The sequence below is a fragment of the Contarinia nasturtii genome, unplaced genomic scaffold, assembly GCF_009176525.2.
Source record: "Contarinia nasturtii isolate CC-2019 unplaced genomic scaffold, AAFC_CNas_1.1 Cnas_scaffold_414, whole genome shotgun sequence".
Classification (NCBI taxonomy): domain Eukaryota; kingdom Metazoa; phylum Arthropoda; class Insecta; order Diptera; family Cecidomyiidae; genus Contarinia; species Contarinia nasturtii.
In genome coordinates, this window is record NW_022197768.1 from 4,309,916 (window position 1) to 4,327,837 (window position 17,922).

The window sequence follows — 17,922 nt, forward strand, 5'->3', positions numbered from 1 at the left end:
TCCCCATTCGATATAAAAATAGATACAAATATACATATACATTTAATTTATTCATTTACATGTCCTTCTAATTGGTAGATTTGAAGATCTATAGATCCTAACCACCAAATCACTAAATTGTTTGTCCTTAAAACGATAATCTCATAGCATAGTTATTTCTTTGCATCAGACAATATATTTAGATTTCGTCATCTGGATATTTCAGCTCATCTGGATAACGTTTGGCGATGATACGAAATGAAAACAATAGAAGTGATTGTTGTATTGTATAGGTATAAAAATACTACCATAACTATAACAATCACTTCTATTGTTTTCATTTCGTATCATCGCCTAACGTTATCCAGATGACCTGAAATATCCAGATGACGAAATCTAAATATATTGTCTGCTTTGCATGAAAAAATTAAAAAAATAAAATGAAAATCAATTACAAAATGAATGATCATTATATTTGAATAATGATGCCATAATTGATGCGATACAAAAAAAATGATAAAAGAACCAGACATTATTTTGAAATCAGCTCAGGAAGCTGATGTCAGGCGCTGAAATGGAGTGAAAACAATGGAAGTGATTGTTATTACTGCTACAATCACTATAACAATCATTTCTTTTGTTTTGCTCCATTTCAGCGCCTGACATCAGCTTCCTGAGCTGAATCAGCTGCCTGAAAATATCTCGATATAATGTTTGGAAAGAACAAAATATAATAGTGTTTAGTCATGTTTCATGCTCACACACATACACATTTATTGAAACAAACAAACAACAACAAAGAAAAAGCTCTTTTCGAAACAAGTTGTTTCATCAGAAAAATTGTCTATCTTTTTTTGGCACTGAAACATGCAAGCATACATTTTTTAGCGATAGAAATATAACGTCGGATTTCATATCGAAATTGGATATTATTCATTAATGGGATCGTGAAAAAAAAAACAAACAAACAAACATTATTTTGAATTCGTAATATGTACGTTGTCCACGAAAAAAAATAACAGAATTTTTTTTTGAATGTTTTTATTCAATTTTATTATAATTACAAATCGTTAGATTTAAATGAAAAAGAAAAATACATTTTTTTGCGAAATAAACATTATTATGAAAATCAAACTAAAAATGAAAAAAAAATAACAAACAAAAAAAAATCATTTTATTTTCATTATAAAATTAAATTTCCCACGATGAACCGATGGTTTTTAATAAGCACGTTAATTTTGACACGGATTTGATTTGGTAAATAATTTTGTTTGATTAACCAGAAAAAATACAATGATTGCTCCGATGAATGAGCTCGATTGTATTACAGCACCGGCCCATTTGAGTGTCTTGTGACCATGACACCGAAACAGCTGCAGAATTGTTAATTTGATTAATGCGCCAAAGGCTGTAAAAGATGTCCATACGGTAATCTATATTAAATAATGGTAAATAATGGTAAATTTATATAGATTTAAAATTGTTTAAATGAATCATGATATGCAACATACAATTAAATAGCTTCCAAATGCCAATGTATGAAATGGTGGTGTGGGACCTTGCAAGGCTGTTATAAAAATATAAACGATGCATACGGTCGTTAACGTTGACAAAACGATAACATCTCGTACACTCGGACGTGAAATATATAAGCTGAACAAACATGCCACTGGGTTGGCAATCGATAACAATGTAGATGCTAGATGATATGCTGAAAAGCCATATGGATCACACGAATATGCCATGATTCCCGGGAAGAAGCCATACGTTAAAAATGATATTACACTGAGTGTAATCATCAAATAATAGAAATTCACTGATGTTAATGAAAATGTATTCGTTGGAATTGCTTGATAATCATTTGCTTTACCATTGACTGTATTCGTTTCGATTTCTTTTTGATTTGTCTCAATCGATGCGTATTCACTTTTACATGTTTCCATTGTGTTCAATAGAAAAAATGCAAATGAACTGAACAATAACAGAGCAAATATAAGAAGAAAATAAATTTTTGAGTCAAAATGTGATTCGGTATAGTGTACGGCAGTGATATTCGTTATTGTATTTGTCACACATTTTGGCGTGCCAATACCTTGAATTAATGATAAAACACTGGTTAACAAACCATTTAAACCCTGTCCAAACATATATGTGACCAAATATATGCCACGAAAACGTCCCATGAATGGCATAAACAAGACCGAACTTAGGCATCCAACAATTGCAAACATAAATGTGCATACTAGCAATGGTATACTTCGATAAATGCCACCAACATATATTGTCGTATCGTAGAAAAATGCCATAAATAATGCGGCAAAACAACCGATACTCAGCGTCAGATAAATTAGATTGGCGTCGTCAAACCGTACCGGTGACCATTTTTCGTAGATTATATATAACAACGATACAATATTTCCACTTTGTGTTAAAATTGCAATATACGCTGGGAGATTCTCTCCTTCTGGTGCCGTTTGGGTAATTTGCGGCAATTGTAAAAATGTTCCGGTTACTCCAGCCCATGCAGCAATACCAAAACTCATTGCCAAAAAGTCAACGAAGTAATTTCGTCGATGATTTGAATCCATATTTGATACACAAACTAAAAACTATTGGAATTAGTGTTTATTTTTATGAGCGTTAAAACTTATCGAATGCCAATACTAAATGTGAATGACAGAATGACATTACACAAGCATCATTTCAGCTCAGTATTACTGGATGAACGATGTAAGTGATGATACTAAGATAAGATAAGGATTTTTTCGTTGAACAATTGAATAGAAGACAAAAAAAAAATGAAATTATCATATGATGAATTTTTCTTCGTGTGATGAGAAGCCAAGAATCTAAATATAAACACTAAAGTGATAAAACATGACAACAACAACAACAAAACGAATACAACAAATTTAAATATCAACCGTTTTTTTTTGTTTCAGAGTTATCGCAACGATACTCAAACTCCTTTTATTTATGACTTGCTTGCATCAATAAATTGTGTTTTTTTTATTGAATTAATTTGCATACAACTTGCAATAACTGATTTAATGAAAGATCATCAAATGTTCGCCTATTGAATTTGTTTAAACATAAATGTTTGTTTACAGAGCTCATTTTAGATAGTAGTTTGATTGAATTTATAGAATTGTATCATTTCCATTGAGTTTGAGTGAGAAAGATTTTCGATTGTTTTTGGGTGGTAAAACTCGTCGGGGTGGATCCCATCGCAAACAAGTTGCATCAACGGTTAATCGAGGCTGTCGAAATTGTGGCAATAGTAAATGTTCGTTGACAGTTTTTTGTGACATACACACCACATGCTGTCCCTTCCAGTATTTCACCATTTTCATACTTTGTAATGTTGTAATTATATCCTCCTGAGTGATGCCGCTAATTTCACTAAGTTCACGAATCGATGGCGATGCAGTTCGACTGTCTTTCATAATATCCAACAATGTGTATGCCCAATAGCTGCGATAGCTCAATCGTCCCAAATCTGACAATGGTTTTTCTGGACTGCCTAATACACCTTCTCGCTTGGATAGCTCATAACTGAATCCGATTAGAAATTTACCGTATCCTTTTCGTTGATAGGGCGGTAAAATTAAAATGCAAGCAACATTATTTCCGTCGGGCGATTCTTTTTCTTTGGAAAAATATCCAACAATGTGATAACCGTTGCGATCAATTTCACATAAAACATAAAAATAGAATGGTTCCACGTCAAAATATAGTGTTTTATGGTCCAAAAATAGTTTTGCCATTAGACAAAGTGTTTGACAATAAATTGTTTGATCGCGTCCATCGATTTCAAATACTGATATTACACCTTTACGGTAGATTTCGTTTCCCGGCGGTGACCTTACTGAACATTCCCTCTGAAATATCAGTCAAAAGAAAAATGTTATTAACTATTGAATGTGAAAAATGTTTCAGTCACAGTTTTAATGAACTTACACAGTGGCGCCGGTATGTGCTTTCGTATTTCATGTATTTTAGACAATATTCACACACATATAATGTTTTAACTTTTCCATATTCATCGGGATACGGTGAAAAGTACCATGTATCAATTTCATATTTTCCTATGCGTAATGTGTCGATGAATTTAACTTTGGTGATGCTTTCATGCTCTTTTTCCAGTGCAGCTGTTGTTGGATCCATTTCGGAGTATGGCTTTTGAACGTGATTGATTTCATCGTGACGCCTTTTTTGGTTTCGTGTTATTTTTCGTTCCGAACTGTCAACAATATTCGATGAATCGTTTAAAATTGATGAATTATTCAATGATTTCAATACATTCGGTTTTATCGGATCGGCAGCTAATGTTGATGCATTATTTAAACCTACAATAGATAAAGGTTCATTTAATTACAGTTATTTAAATGTGTTTTATTTACACAATGCAAAGAAAAAATGAAAATCACAATCACTTTTACTATCACCAGATGTATTGTCATCGTCATCGATTGTATTTGCCGATAGAATTTGATCAGCTGTAACCCATTGATCTAGTCGTCGATTTAAGCCTGAATAGTGTACATAGTATTCCTTGGATTTATCTTCAATTTCGCGTATTTGAATGATTGTCGCTTCGTGTAGTGTGCCATCCGGACGACGTACTGTATACGTTTGGCCGATTTGGATATCACCTTCTGTGGCGCCAGCAATATTTTGAACGTTTGTATTCTCTGTAGCGGTCATTTTTTAATGTTATTTCTACACAAATATAGAAAACCAACAATAAACTTCCATACGTAAATAGAAAAAAATCAATTGTTTTTTTTTTATACAATTATTCACAGAAAATGTTTATGAAATTGAATAATTTTCAGCTGAAACTCAGCGAAAACAATGTGTTTATCAAGAGACCGAACACCGAATTGTTTTTGACGAATGACGCTTTTTTTTGTGAATCGCATTTGTGCAGAACCGTCGCGTTTGCTCAGTATATGGCTGTCGTTTGTGATGTATGTTCAGCTTTCAACATTTACCACATTGAAAGCAGCGCCATTTGGATGTTTGACACACTCGAACATACCCCAAACAAATCACAATTATTCTCAACAATTGTGCATTTAGATTAAAAAAACACGTTTCTATGCTTCAGTTTTATCTTATAATTTTTTTATTGAATTAAAATTATAAGATAAATTAAGATCTTATAATTTTTTTATTGAATTAAAATTATAAGATAAAACTAAAGCGTAAATACGTGTTTAAATTGCCATGACTAACGACGAGCCAAACCAGAGTTACCGTTTCAAAATTATATGTATAAACATTTGAAGATATATGATTTTGTGAAATGAACATGCACAATTTTATTTTTGAATGCGTTTGATAGACAAAAAATAAATTTGATTTGATTTTTGTCCGTATTCGGACTGACGAAAAAAATCATTTTTTCCACTATTGAAAGATAAATTTGCATCGAAACTTCAGTAGACGAATAAAATTTCCGTTATTTTTAAGAATTCCACAAAATAAAGGTTCTGTTAATCGCGGATTTTACTGTTTACTGATTTTCTTCAGCTCTATAGCCAAATGATGCTCGAAGTAATCTACTAGACTTAAGTCTCGGCTAGTATTGCAGAATGAACAAATCAAGGCCATTATTGATCTCCGGGCAATAAATATAAATTGCTTTATTTTCGAAATAAACACTCAAAGTGGTTTCATTAAAAATCAGTTTTTCTATTCCATTTTATTATAATACATATATCTGTTTCATATCACATTTAGTGTACGTAAGATCCAAAAAAAATGTATTACATACAACATGATGCTATTAACAAGGGCTGGCATACTCAAAAACATTAAAATAATTAACTAAAGCAAAACTAATAGCCGCACCAATGGCTGCACTAATTTGATTAACCGATCCAACCAAAACTAACGATCGTCCGCCTTGATATCGAAATATGGAAACTATGGAAATTTTCATGTAACTTATGATACAGGTAAAAACAGTCCACGCAATAACCTGAAATGGAAACATAATAATCAGTTAATATTTGCTCCGAATGCGTATGTTGTAATGTATATGTACTTACTATTAACATTTCACCTAATGTCGAACCTTTCAATGGTGGATTCGGACTTTGTACTGCAATGTAAATGATGTAAATAGCTAAATAGAGTCCGATAATGCTGAGGAAACGAATGACACGTATCGATGTGTGTGGTAAAAACATTGCAATAAAACCGCCACATGGATTTGCAATGGCAGCCAGTGTCGTTGCAAAATGATAGATAACATAGCCATACGGTACACATGAATAGGTGGCCAAACCGGGCAATATACCATTACCTAATCCACTCAAACCGAATAAAGCCGCCATTAAAAAGATATAATTAAAATTTGAGAGATTCAGCACATCGCTGGGTATACTTTGGTTTTGATTGTCATTGTTATCTTTGTCATCATCATAATGGTATTCGTTGCCAGCACCAATTTTTCCCACTGCATACTCTTTCTTACAAGTCTTTAAATTATTTAATAAAACAAATGCAATTGCGCTCAGCATCAGAATGCCAAACACCAATTCAAAATACAGTCGAATGCCGAACAATGGAAGCGGATATTCTGCAGTTATTTCACCGGTTGAATTATTTTTTACGCAATTTGGTGCACCACCAACGCCTTGAATTAATGCCAACACACTCGATAAGAATCCATTCAGACCCATACCAAACATATACGAGACAAGATAACACTCTCGGAAACGTCCCATGTACGGCATAAATAGCACTGAACTCAAGCATCCAACCAATGCAAACATCAATGTAAACACCAACAGCGGCACACTGTGCGGTTCACCATTTATATTGAATGTATATTGATAGAAAAATGCCATACAAATTGCTGCTATGCACCCGATGAATAGAGTGATATAAATTAAAAAACCGTCGTCGATCTTTTTCGGTGAATACTTCTGATACAGAACATAAGCGAATGAACCAATGTTGGCCAATTGTACAGCAACCACAATGTACGATGCCAGTGCCCATTTTTCTGGTACCGTTGTTATAAGCAATGGTAATTGCAAATATGTTGATGTCACACCAATCCATGAGCTAACTCCAAATAGAATGGCCAAAAAATCAACGAACAAATTTCGTTTGCCCATCGGTTGTATTACAGTTTCAGCAACGTCTTGTCCCATTTTTGTAATGGATAAACGATATTTCTCCGTGTGATTGAGCAGAGTTACTCTGTGTGAACGAATGGAATAAAAAATGAAAACTGTTAAATTTCGTATAATACTTGTCAATTTAAGGATCTAGAGAATTTTTCAGTGCGCTTATTGCTATGGTCGAGATAACAACATTTTTAAAAATTAAATTTCAAGTGAATGAAGATTTAGATCGTGATTTGATGTGTGTATAAGTAATACTGATTGTATGTCACATTTTTTTGAGACTGAAATTAATTTATCAATGTGGTTGTCTTATCAGACAAGTTGGTTTCATAATCGATGTGCATATCTGTGTGGTTGCTTTTTTTTATAGCCAAAACATACAGTTCAAACATTTATTAAAAATCGGTTGCGCCAAAAGTTATTAGTATAATTCTTGGCGTAATTATAGTTTCGTTTACCTGTTATTTTCGTTCATATCCATTTTCGATGTCCGTAATTAATCAAAACAAGTATAGTTACACAGATGTTGCAGATGTTTTACAGTTGAGATTCGTGTGTTATTGTCATGTTGTGCATTTGTTCACCTGATTGTTATCTAATGTGCAGACTCTAAACAAAAAGTGAAAACAACACGAATTTGAAACACGGTTTAATCCAAATAATCGGTTGAAGAGTATAATTATTGATTTGGTTTGTTTAAATTGGATTAGTGATCGAGGTGGAAGAGAGAATTTTAGGAACATTATTTGCTAGGGGCTTTTATCTTCAAATAAATGTGCATAACTGCATATATTTGGTGTATATTTCGTGTATATTTCGTCTATGGCATGTTTTTTCATTCTCTTTTGTGCGGATCTTCTTCGATTCTGTGTAGCTATACTGTGAGTGTGTGTACACTGCAGTTTAAAATACACCTTATTCACTGGTATAGGCGAGAAATTTTAATCGTATAAATGATGAATAGGACGTGAATATTGTGTATAAATTTGTATGAACGAATGATGAAAGCCCCTAGATTATTTGTTGGTCAAGTGCAACCTGAGATGGAAAGCCATATATAATTATGATTGGAGTTGGGTGTGTTCGGTTCTTATTTGTTCATGTTATTAAATCTATTTAAATAGAGACACATATATGTATGAAAAAAATGCAAAACATAAAACGAATAAAATGTTATATATTTGATCTTTGATTTCACAGAAAATTCAATAAAATCACGATGACAACAAAAATACCATTTCACGTCAAGATAAGTGGTAGAATATAATTTTGTGCACTTTCATGATGATTGACTTTATGGACAAAATAATAATTACAACTGAATGACATTACGTACACCATTAATTTTTTATACACACAAGCCGCAATTTACTTTACACATTATTTTAATAACTTCAATAAACTGCAAAGTGTTAAAACAGATGGTCGAGTTGACGAAAAATAATACGATAAAAAAACGGGGAATGCAATTTGCGCTAAAACTGAAATCAAATCACTTTGATACAAATCAATTGCACTCGATCCAATTGCATTGATACGGTAAATTCGCATACATCTATTTTTTGTCACGTTAAAAAATCCAACAAATTCACTTACCATTCCAATATGAAATCAGATTTTAAGTCTAGTGTGATAACAGTGAATTGATTTATTCAATTCAATTATTTATTGTCATTTTTTAATTGATCAATTTCATTTTTGCTGTGTTGCGTACTTTTTGTATTTCGATTTCATAGAAATTGGTCGGGTTTCTCGAATCGTCAAAGTAGACGATTTAATTCACATTTGAAAATCAGCTGTCAAAATATATTATGGCTATCACTAACGTGGACAAACTTACTACTATTGTAGATGGCGATACACCGTCAATTTATCACACTCACACACACACAATCGTTCACAAACAAAAATATTAACACAAATACAAAATTATCAAACAATTTGACTGAAGTATTTTGATTGAAATTCGTAATATTTTAACGTGACCAATCACAATGTGACATTCAATTATTATGCGTACCACTGTATTGTAATTATTATCAAATGCGCCACACAATGTTTACGTATACTTGTTTCTTTCTTTACCATTAATTAGCAATCGTACTCTCTATATTCGAAAAGTAAGTAGATTTCAAAAAAAAAAGAAACCCAAAAATAAGTGCATTGCATATCTAATAAGAAAAGATAATAATTTCAAATGCATAATTTGATTTTCGGGCAAAGTATATTTTGGGGTTAAATTTTGACGGTGACCGAAGCCCGATTGACAAATGCACACACACACATTCATACACAATCAATGTACACACAGAAATCGCGACAAATGCAATCGAAACGATACGTCATTAACATAAATTTTGAAACAACGAAATGAGACGAAAAAGAAAATGATTTAAGAGCGCTTGTCATACAAATTTTACTATAAATAACAAAAAAAAAGAGTAAAACCGAGCAAAATAAAAAAGAACTTTGTGTGAATTGTGGGTTTTTTCTACTTTATCGTATAGTATATATGCTTGGTATTCGGCGATCGTAGTTCGTGTGGTATTCAATAAAATTTGTTTTGTCACTCGATTCAAGAAAAAGCGAAGGAATAGAGAAAAAAGAGCCGTTCTCAGTGTGATTTTTTATTGCTTGAAAATATAAAATAATAATGTTTGTACGGAACCACCACCGACTCACAATTATCGGGTTGAAAAATTAAATAAACAAAATAATAATGTGACATCTGTTGTTGTTGCTGCTGCTGCAATACAATTGAGACACGTATGATATTTAAAAGTACACCCAGCCACATACTACCGATTAATCATACGACGAGTACAGTTCGTTTTTGTTTTTGCAATACAAAATTCAGTTTGTTTGTTAATTTCATTTTATTTTGCCATCAAGTCGTCAGGGTCGGAGAGAGCAGCACAAATTAAAGAAACTCAAAAACCGATTCGAACAGACGAGAAAATAAAGAACTGAAAAAAAAAAGAAATTAAATCACACACAGTAAACATTGAGGTGTGCTATATTGTAATTCTAAGACAGTTTAATGTAAACCGGAACGTTTAGTCGGAAATCGCAGAACGAAAGTCATACGAAAAGAAAAGAAAAGAAAAAAATCAAATCAAATTCAAGATGAAAAGGTCAAAGATAATATTTCTGGTGGTTGCGTATACGCTTTGCATAGCATGGGCTGAACTGCAAGGACCGCCGAGTGATAGTGAAGACCTAAAAAATAGTTTTAAGGATAGAAAATCGAATTTGATGCACGATGAAAATAGCAATAGTGATAATAAAAATAAAAACGATGAAAACGACGATGAAACAAGTACATTAGTCGATGCAGGCGATGATGAAAGTTCGATTGCATCATTGTTGGCGGAAGAATTTTCATATCAGGGATCGGCCATAAAAATAATAAAAGCACCCGATTTTACGCAAGAAAAGGAAGCGCAAAAAATGACTGAAATGTTGTCGACCCTGGTCAATAGTCATGCAAAATTGATTAAAAAACTTGAAGATGAAATCCAAGAAATGGACGGTTCAATTGCATCACTCGGCGAACAACCAGAATTGGTGCAAACACAAGAAGAAATTGAATTGGAAATTCTGTACGAATCAGCGATGAAAATTCTCAATCGAACCCGTTCCGATAAACAAGAAGGCTTTGCATTACTGAAAAAAGCGGCTGATAAGGGACACCAAAGGGCACAGGCGAAAATTGCATGGGCACAACTTATGGGAAATCACGTTGAAATGGATTTTGGTGCAGCCAGAGAAACATTTTTGAAGCTGGCTGACACTGGTTTACCCGATGCCCATATGGTAAAATATGGAAAAAAAAGTTTCTTTTTTCAAATTTAATTTCATTTAAATTGCAGATAATATGATGTTTAATTATATGATTTGTTTTTCCTTTTTGATTGTAGGGCTTGGGTTTTATGTACGCTGCTGGAATCGGCTTTAATGTCAGTCAATCGAAAGCCTTACTACACTACACAGTAGCCGCTTTGGGCGATAACACATGGGCTCAGATGGCCTTGGGTTATCGATATTGGTCGGGAATTTCATTGGCCAATAGTTGTGAAAAGGCATTGGAATTCTATCGTAAGGTGGCAACAAAAGTTGCATCTCAAATAACATTCTCTGGTGGTGCTGCAGTACATCGTGTTCGTTTGTTGGACGAAGTCGAAACATCTGGCTCCAGTTCCGCCATATTCGATAATGATTTGCTTGAATATTATCAACTGTTGGCTGGAAAGGGTGATGTACAAGCTCAAGTTGGATTGGGACAGTTGCATTATCAAGGTGGACGTGGAATTGCTCTCGATCATCAAAAAGCATTGTCATATTTTACACAGGCGGCCAATGCAGGAAATGCAGTGGCAATGGCATTTTTGGGAAAAATTTATTTGGAAGGAAGTGAAAATATCAAGGCTGACAATGAAACGGCATTCAAATATTTTAAAAAAGCAGCCGATCTGGGTAATCCAGTTGGTCAAAGTGGTTTGGGCATTATGTATTTGCAAGGAAAAGGCGTACCAAAGGATACGGCAAAAGCATTGAGCTATTTCACGAAAGCCGCAGATCAAGGATGGGTCGATGGGCAACTCCAACTTGGTAACATGTATTTCAGTAAGTGAATTTGATGGGCGTTAATTTAGTTTTTTTACAATACCAATAGATATGATGTAATAATTGATTTTACTCTTCATGCACACACAGGTGGAATTGGCGTTAAACGAGATTTTATGCAGGCAAATAAGTACTTTAATTTGGCATCACAATCCGGACACGTATTGGCTTACTACAATTTGGGTCAAATGCATGCAGTCGGCTTAGGAATGATGAGATCATGTCCAACAGCGGTCGAAGTATGTTGATATCGATGATAATGTGAAATGTATTACCAGAAATCTAACGGCATTTTATTCTTAATTTGTTAGCTTTTTAAAAGTGTGGCCGAACGTGGAAAATGGAGTGAAATTTTAATGTTTGCCCATCAAGATTATAAATCATACCGTTTCAATCAAGCATTTATGAAATACGCTTTGGCATCCGAACTTGGATATGAGGTAGCACAAAGTAATGCGGCCTTCATGTTAGATCGAAATGAGGTGACATTGTTTAAATCAAGGCATGAAGATTTGGTGCGAGCCCTTCAATACTGGAGCCGATCAGCATCTCAAGGTTATTCAACCGCACAAGTTAAAATGGGTGATTATCACTACTATGGGCTTGGAACTGAAGTTGATTATGATACAGCTGCTTCGCACTATCGGTAACATTTTGAATCATTCATTTTGATCTTGTGACATTTTCATTGATTGATTTTCTCCATTGTTTCATTTCTTTTAGCATGGCATCCGAGCAGCAACATAATGCACAGGCTATGTTCAATTTGGCTTATATGCACGAACAAGGATTGGGTATGATGAAAGAATCACTTATTATTAAATGGTTGATCATTTTAATTATTTCAATGCTTTTCTTTTGTGGTTCATCCTGCTCCCCAGGTATGAAGAAAGACTGGCATTTGGCAAAACGATTCTATGATTTAGCTTCAGAAACAAGTGTTGATGCCAAAGTGCCGGTTGCACTTGCCATTCTCAAACTATCGTTCATGTTTAAAGTTGAATCGATGAAAGATGTAAGCAAATTAATCCATTATGTAAAATCAATTGTCGATCGATATCTCTTGAAATATTAATGGATTTTTCTTTTGTTTTGGGCCATTTTTCCAGAGTCCGTTAAACTTTTTATTCGAATTGGACAAAAATATCGCATCAAATTGGGATCTTTATCTGATCACCATTTTCACTATACTTTTGGGGACGATTTTCTATTTTCGACGACCGCCACAACATGTTGAACGTGAACATCCGAGAAGTTTAGAGACACCAACATCAACCGTATCGCAACCGGCATCGTCAACGACGACAGAATCACAAACAGCTACAGCTACAGTCCCAAATTCAGAAGCAACAGTGAACAGTGACCAATAATTTTATTAAATAAAATGGAAATAAAAGAAAAAGTTTTAGTATTTATGTATATTTAAAACGAACAGTGTGTTTTATTTCCAAACACTTTATTTGACTTTTATTCTCAATGTACGGTAAGAAATGTCTGCTCTCTGAAAACCAGTGTTTCATAAATGGATAGATATATCTGCTGTACAATACACACAAACATATCTGGCTAAGCACTCAGCTCAGCAGATATATCTATCCATTTATGAAACACTGCTGAAAACAATACAATATTTTATTGAAATGAAAAAAAAAAACTAATATATTTTTATGTATAATATAACATTTTTCTTTATTCTCTTGATTAAATTTATTGAATGGGTCAATTGCCTACTGGTTTATTTACTAGTTTGTGAATCATTTGAACCTTTTTCAGAGGCTTTGCTTTTTTCACTGGCTTGAAGCATTCTTTGTCCTTCCTCATCGGGCAATAAGAGTTCACTCTCTAGTTCCCACCAATTCTGAATACATGGAATTCGTTTTTTTGGATCCAATGTAACGTGGTGCAATTTACATCGTACTGTTGCCTTATCTTTCATATTGATCGTAATGGTTACGTAAAAGTCCTTACCTTCTTTGGTCAGATCGGGACCATGGATTGGTGTTTTTGGTAATTCAATTTGTGAATCGTTCATTACATAAAGTCCAGCCTTGCGCATTGATACTCGAATATGACGCGGTTCGATGACCCATGGTTTGAATTTATTCATGCAAATGGCAACCACTTTTCGACCGAATACATCGATAGTTCGTTGAATGTATGGTGATTGGCGTTCTTCTTTAAGTCGTGCCTCTGTATCGTATTTCATTCGATTTTCGGGTGTATCGTACACAGCTAAACCAGCCAATAGCGATCTGTATGCCTTTTTTGGTCGCATCTTTACTAAATCACCTCTGAAGCCCACCCCATCAACATAGTCCGTGAGAATGATGCTAATATCCGGTTTTTTAATGACATCCCCATCTTCAATGAAATCATAAACAAAATTTCTTGCTTTCAAGCCCTTGGGTTCCGCACCTTTTGTTGTTAACCTTGGTTCCCATCTTCTTTTCAACACAAATGTGTTCTGGACATAAAACGAAATAAAGAAAAGAAAAACAAATTCACATCGATTTGAGGTTATGTAAATTTAAAAATTGGGATTTTTATTTATGAATTAAATATTTTGACACTAACACGAGTTTGTTGAGCTAAACAGATTTCTGTCTTAATCAGGGGCTGCAAAATTGAAGCTCGTCCTGTTTGTAAAATACTTTTTAACATTGTTTTATTGCTGATTCGATGGCAGAGTTGATCATCGAAAATCACCTATTCTCTGTCTTCTCTGTATGATTTCAGGCAGCTTTCAAAACTGTCAAAATCGAACATTAAATCAATGTCAGTTCATGCGTTCAAGTATGTGTACACAAACACATAGGTTCGTTTGTCTGTATGTCTCTGTGTAAAAAAAAAAAAAAAAAAAAAACAGAAACATTTGCTTTACTATTTTTATTTCATTGTGAATTTCTATCACATGTGTATACAAGCATACTCATTGAAATGAAGTGAAGTTTCGTTCGCATGTGTCATTAAAGTTTTGTATTTTGGACACTTAACTGCGATTGAGATCTGCTTTACGTAAATAATAAAAACATTTTTTTCAAAATGAATTTAAATGGAATGGGCAAAGTTAAAGTATGAAATGATGAAATTAATTTTTCTCCAAATGCAAACATACATTTTCATTCAAATTCATTGAATTAGTATAACAACAGTTTCGTAGCAAGAGTTTTTTTAAATGATAATCGTTTCGATCATTAGGTCAATGTGTTTGAGTCGTCTTCATTTCTTGCTTTAAACGGTGACCAGAGTCAACTGATAAAGACAAGAAGCTTCCCACCCAACAATAGTGGCTGTGGAACAGACATAGAGAGAGAGGAAGAGAGTGGGGATATAGGCTCAATACAGATATCATCGACTTACCTGAATAAATTACAACAGCGGCAAAGAAATTTACACTGAAGAATCATGATTTCGGTACAGTGTCGAACACTTTCTATTTTTTTTTCATTCATATGAAGTCTCTTTACTCGTTAAGATCATAGCCGCATGAGTTTACCTATCATTTTTGTGTGATTTAACAAAAAAAAAATTAAGTTTCACATCAGTCAAGTGAATAAAACGTCTTTAGTTACATATTTATTATTTTACATTATCTTTTATTAAATTATTTCTTTTAAAACCAATAAAAGATGTTTGCCCGTGTATCGTTTTATCCAACGTTATTCTATAACGTTTTTATGGAAAAAGTTTCAACACGACGATGGTACGATCGCATTGATGAGCACACAATACTGGGAGCATTACCATTTCGTTCGATGGCTCAACAGGTAGAAAAAACAAATTTGCGTCTGATGTAATCAATTTCCATTGGAATTTTTTTCCCTAGGGGGTAGACACGTGGAATAGGATTAGACTTTTAGTGTAAAAATTCGAGAAATTAAAGTGGAATAGACAATACAACTTGTTTTGAGATAGTAATTTGTTCTTTTTTGATATATTTTTTAGTTTAAAAGTCGATTACAAATTTACAAAACAATAGATAGACTTTCTCAAAATTTTATTGATGAAAAAAATAATTTGAATTATCAATAACAAAATGTCATACTCCAGTGTCGATAAATAAGTTTTCAACAAAGTGAATAGCGGCGAAATGTGACATCATATTTGACAATGAAATGACGGATTGGTGGATTAGTAGGATTACTGTTTATATATTGGAATCATGGTTTAATCGTTTGTGTCTCACCCCTAGTTTTTTCCAATATTGATATTCGTATATTGATTGTTGTTCAATTTTACCGTTTTTTAGTTGATTGAAAAGGAAGATGTTAAAGCTGTTGTGTCAATGAATGAAGACTATGAGCTGCAATTGTTTTCAAATAATGCTGAGGTAAGCAAAATATTCGACACATAGAATACGTAACACATAGTTCAGTACTTGTTGAATCTGTAGATCTATTGGCCATTTCAAGTGTTAATAATGTCAATTTATGAATATATTTCCATACAGAAATGGAAAGCGTTAAATGTGGATTTTTTGCAACTGGCAACAACTGATATATTTGAATCACCGTGTCAAAAGAAATTAAAATTGGGTGTTCAATTCATGAATCGGTATTTACCAGCCAATGAAAAAATCGTCACTTTACCAAATGAAAATATTGCAAAGCCGGGCACTGTATATGTGCATTGCAAAGCTGGACGTACACGGAGTGCCACATTGGTTGGCTGTTATTTGATGATGGTATTTTGTCTTTCTTTAGAATGTTTGAAATTAAAACTGTTTCGCATATTCAATAAATCGAATCTAATGTGTAAATTGTCGTTCATTTCAGAAAAATAATTGGAATCCCGAACAGGCGGTGAGTCATATGAGGTCTTGTCGACCTCACATATTGCTACACAACAAACAATGGGAAGCGATGCGTATCTTCTTCAATGAAAATGTAAAAAGTAATGTAAATTATTCGACTGATAAATCACCACCGTTGACGACGTAAACGATTAGTTAACGACATTCAATTCTATTCATCTCCAGAGCAAGAAAAAAAAAGAAAAATGATGTATGATTAAGTGCTTGCATTGTTTACTCTATTTTTATTTATTCAAATAAAATGTTCTGTTTGCTTTGTTAACCAGGAAAATTGCGTATATTAAAATTTTTGAATAATTTATGAACGACCCGATCTTTTCATTCTTGACTTTTATTTAAATTAAAATTATCTTCGCACATACAATTTACAATTGTTTACAATGTTTATTGGCCTTTGATGGCCCAGAATTTTCGAACCGTTTGTGCAATACCAATGTCCGTTTGGATGAAGTACAAAAGACCACCGAGTAAAAGTGCTGAAAAAGCGACAACAGCTAGCGGTGCCACCTTTGGAATCAAAGGTCCGAAAATAACTGGTCGAATGTAATCGACGACACATGCTTCGATGCCCCAATGTGCATGCATCACTACAGAGATGGCAAGCAATGTATCCAATGTTTTTGATGGAAACGCTAGAGCGGCTGGTATAATGCCCAACAATGCTAAGCTCACAAAACGTTCAGCTGTCCATAGTCCAGAATGACTGCCGCCAGCTGCCGATTGTCTCGTGGCGGTCAATGAAATTTGACGAATGCCAGCCGTTTTCTATCGATAAAATCAAAACGAAAAGTATGCATATCAATTGAAATGACTTCAATTCCAATTGAATTACTCACCACAACTGGTGCAATGTTTAACTTGGGAAATACGAATTTTGATACATTTTGATGTTCCAAAAGTTTGAATGAATTTTTGCTGGCGCTGGTACTGTATCGGAATACATTTGATAAGGTGGCTGCAGCTGTAAAGAGAAATGCATCTTTATTTTGCATCTACAGATGGACGATGGTTTCAAATATGTTATGTAATTTAGTTTAGGATATGTCACATTCACACATATTGTATATCAAAAGATAAATACATTCAATGCATATTTAAATTGTCTAGAGAATATAATGCAAACATATTCATATTCCATTTGGTAATTTACCTTTGAATTTATTTTGCGAACGTAACAACACCGACATTGCCATCTTTAACAATAAATTGCGTTTTATGTTATTCGAATTGAAAACAAAATACTATTTTTTTTTGCACCTTTTCGTTGAAGCAGCGAAATGTCATTAAGGCTGCGGATTCGATATCAACATGAAGTTTCTGTGCTTTCGATCAAATATCAAGCGTGTATGTGAACGC

At 33.6% G+C, this 17,922-nt stretch overlaps 7 protein-coding genes across 9 annotated transcripts; 2 read left to right on the forward strand and 5 right to left on the reverse strand.

The window, feature by feature from the left end:
• Positions 1–1,183: 1,183 nt before the first annotated feature.
• Positions 1,184–2,637, reverse strand: LOC116338727 (solute carrier family 52, riboflavin transporter, member 3-B-like). Its single transcript, XM_031764163.1, has 2 exons — positions 1,491–2,637; positions 1,184–1,412 (listed from the first exon to the last, which is right to left on the reverse strand). The coding sequence occupies exons 1-2, from the start codon at positions 2,565–2,567 to the stop codon at positions 1,212–1,214; spliced, it is 1,278 nt and encodes a 425-aa protein (XP_031620023.1). The 5' UTR covers positions 2,568–2,637; the 3' UTR covers positions 1,184–1,211.
• A 281-nt stretch (positions 2,638–2,918) lies between these two features.
• Positions 2,919–4,909, reverse strand: LOC116338533 (histone acetyltransferase KAT8-like). Of its 2 annotated transcripts, none has more exons than XM_031763869.1 (3): positions 4,410–4,909; positions 3,940–4,328; positions 2,919–3,860 (listed from the first exon to the last, which is right to left on the reverse strand). In XM_031763869.1, exons 1-3 carry the CDS (start codon positions 4,684–4,686, stop codon positions 3,120–3,122), a joined length of 1,407 nt encoding a protein of 468 aa, XP_031619729.1. In that variant the 5' UTR covers positions 4,687–4,909; the 3' UTR covers positions 2,919–3,119. The 2 variants fall into 2 exon arrangements, with proteins under 2 accessions (XP_031619729.1, XP_031619730.1); XM_031763870.1 differs by having other exon boundaries at positions 2,921–3,860; positions 4,416–4,907.
• Positions 4,910–5,658: 749 nt separating this feature from the next.
• Positions 5,659–8,961, reverse strand: LOC116338494 (riboflavin transporter 2-like). Of its 2 annotated transcripts, XM_031763799.1 has the most exons (4): positions 8,724–8,961; positions 7,586–7,736; positions 6,039–7,200; positions 5,659–5,968 (listed from the first exon to the last, which is right to left on the reverse strand). In XM_031763799.1, the coding sequence occupies exons 2-4, from the start codon at positions 7,606–7,608 to the stop codon at positions 5,774–5,776; spliced, it is 1,380 nt and encodes a 459-aa protein (XP_031619659.1). In that variant the 5' UTR covers positions 7,609–7,736; positions 8,724–8,961; the 3' UTR covers positions 5,659–5,773. The 2 variants fall into 2 exon arrangements, with proteins under 2 accessions (XP_031619659.1, XP_031619660.1); XM_031763800.1 differs by lacking the exon at positions 7,586–7,736.
• Positions 8,962–9,291: 330 nt separating this feature from the next.
• LOC116338493 (protein sel-1 homolog 1) lies at positions 9,292–13,185 on the forward strand. The gene is made up of 7 exons (XM_031763798.1): positions 9,292–10,943; positions 11,048–11,753; positions 11,844–11,992; positions 12,065–12,399; positions 12,477–12,547; positions 12,635–12,768; positions 12,863–13,185. The coding sequence occupies exons 1-7, from the start codon at positions 10,254–10,256 to the stop codon at positions 13,121–13,123; spliced, it is 2,346 nt and encodes a 781-aa protein (XP_031619658.1). The 5' UTR covers positions 9,292–10,253; the 3' UTR covers positions 13,124–13,185.
• Positions 13,186–13,413: 228 nt separating this feature from the next.
• LOC116338431 (39S ribosomal protein L9, mitochondrial) lies at positions 13,414–14,516 on the reverse strand. Its single transcript, XM_031763671.1, has 2 exons — positions 14,328–14,516; positions 13,414–14,217 (listed from the first exon to the last, which is right to left on the reverse strand). Exons 1-2 carry the CDS (start codon positions 14,412–14,414, stop codon positions 13,489–13,491), a joined length of 816 nt encoding a protein of 271 aa, XP_031619531.1. The 5' UTR covers positions 14,415–14,516; the 3' UTR covers positions 13,414–13,488.
• A 143-nt stretch (positions 14,517–14,659) lies between these two features.
• LOC116338432 (phosphatidylglycerophosphatase and protein-tyrosine phosphatase 1) lies at positions 14,660–16,844 on the forward strand. The gene is made up of 6 exons (XM_031763673.1): positions 14,660–14,768; positions 14,952–15,167; positions 15,383–15,520; positions 16,003–16,083; positions 16,204–16,437; positions 16,529–16,844. Exons 2-6 carry the CDS (start codon positions 15,159–15,161, stop codon positions 16,691–16,693), a joined length of 627 nt encoding a protein of 208 aa, XP_031619533.1. The 5' UTR covers positions 14,660–14,768; positions 14,952–15,158; the 3' UTR covers positions 16,694–16,844.
• Positions 16,845–16,863: 19 nt separating this feature from the next.
• Positions 16,864–17,870, reverse strand: LOC116338433 (succinate dehydrogenase [ubiquinone] cytochrome b small subunit, mitochondrial). The gene is made up of 3 exons (XM_031763674.1): positions 17,717–17,870; positions 17,403–17,527; positions 16,864–17,331 (listed from the first exon to the last, which is right to left on the reverse strand). Exons 1-3 carry the CDS (start codon positions 17,757–17,759, stop codon positions 16,951–16,953), a joined length of 549 nt encoding a protein of 182 aa, XP_031619534.1. The 5' UTR covers positions 17,760–17,870; the 3' UTR covers positions 16,864–16,950.
• Positions 17,871–17,922: the final 52 nt, after the last annotated feature.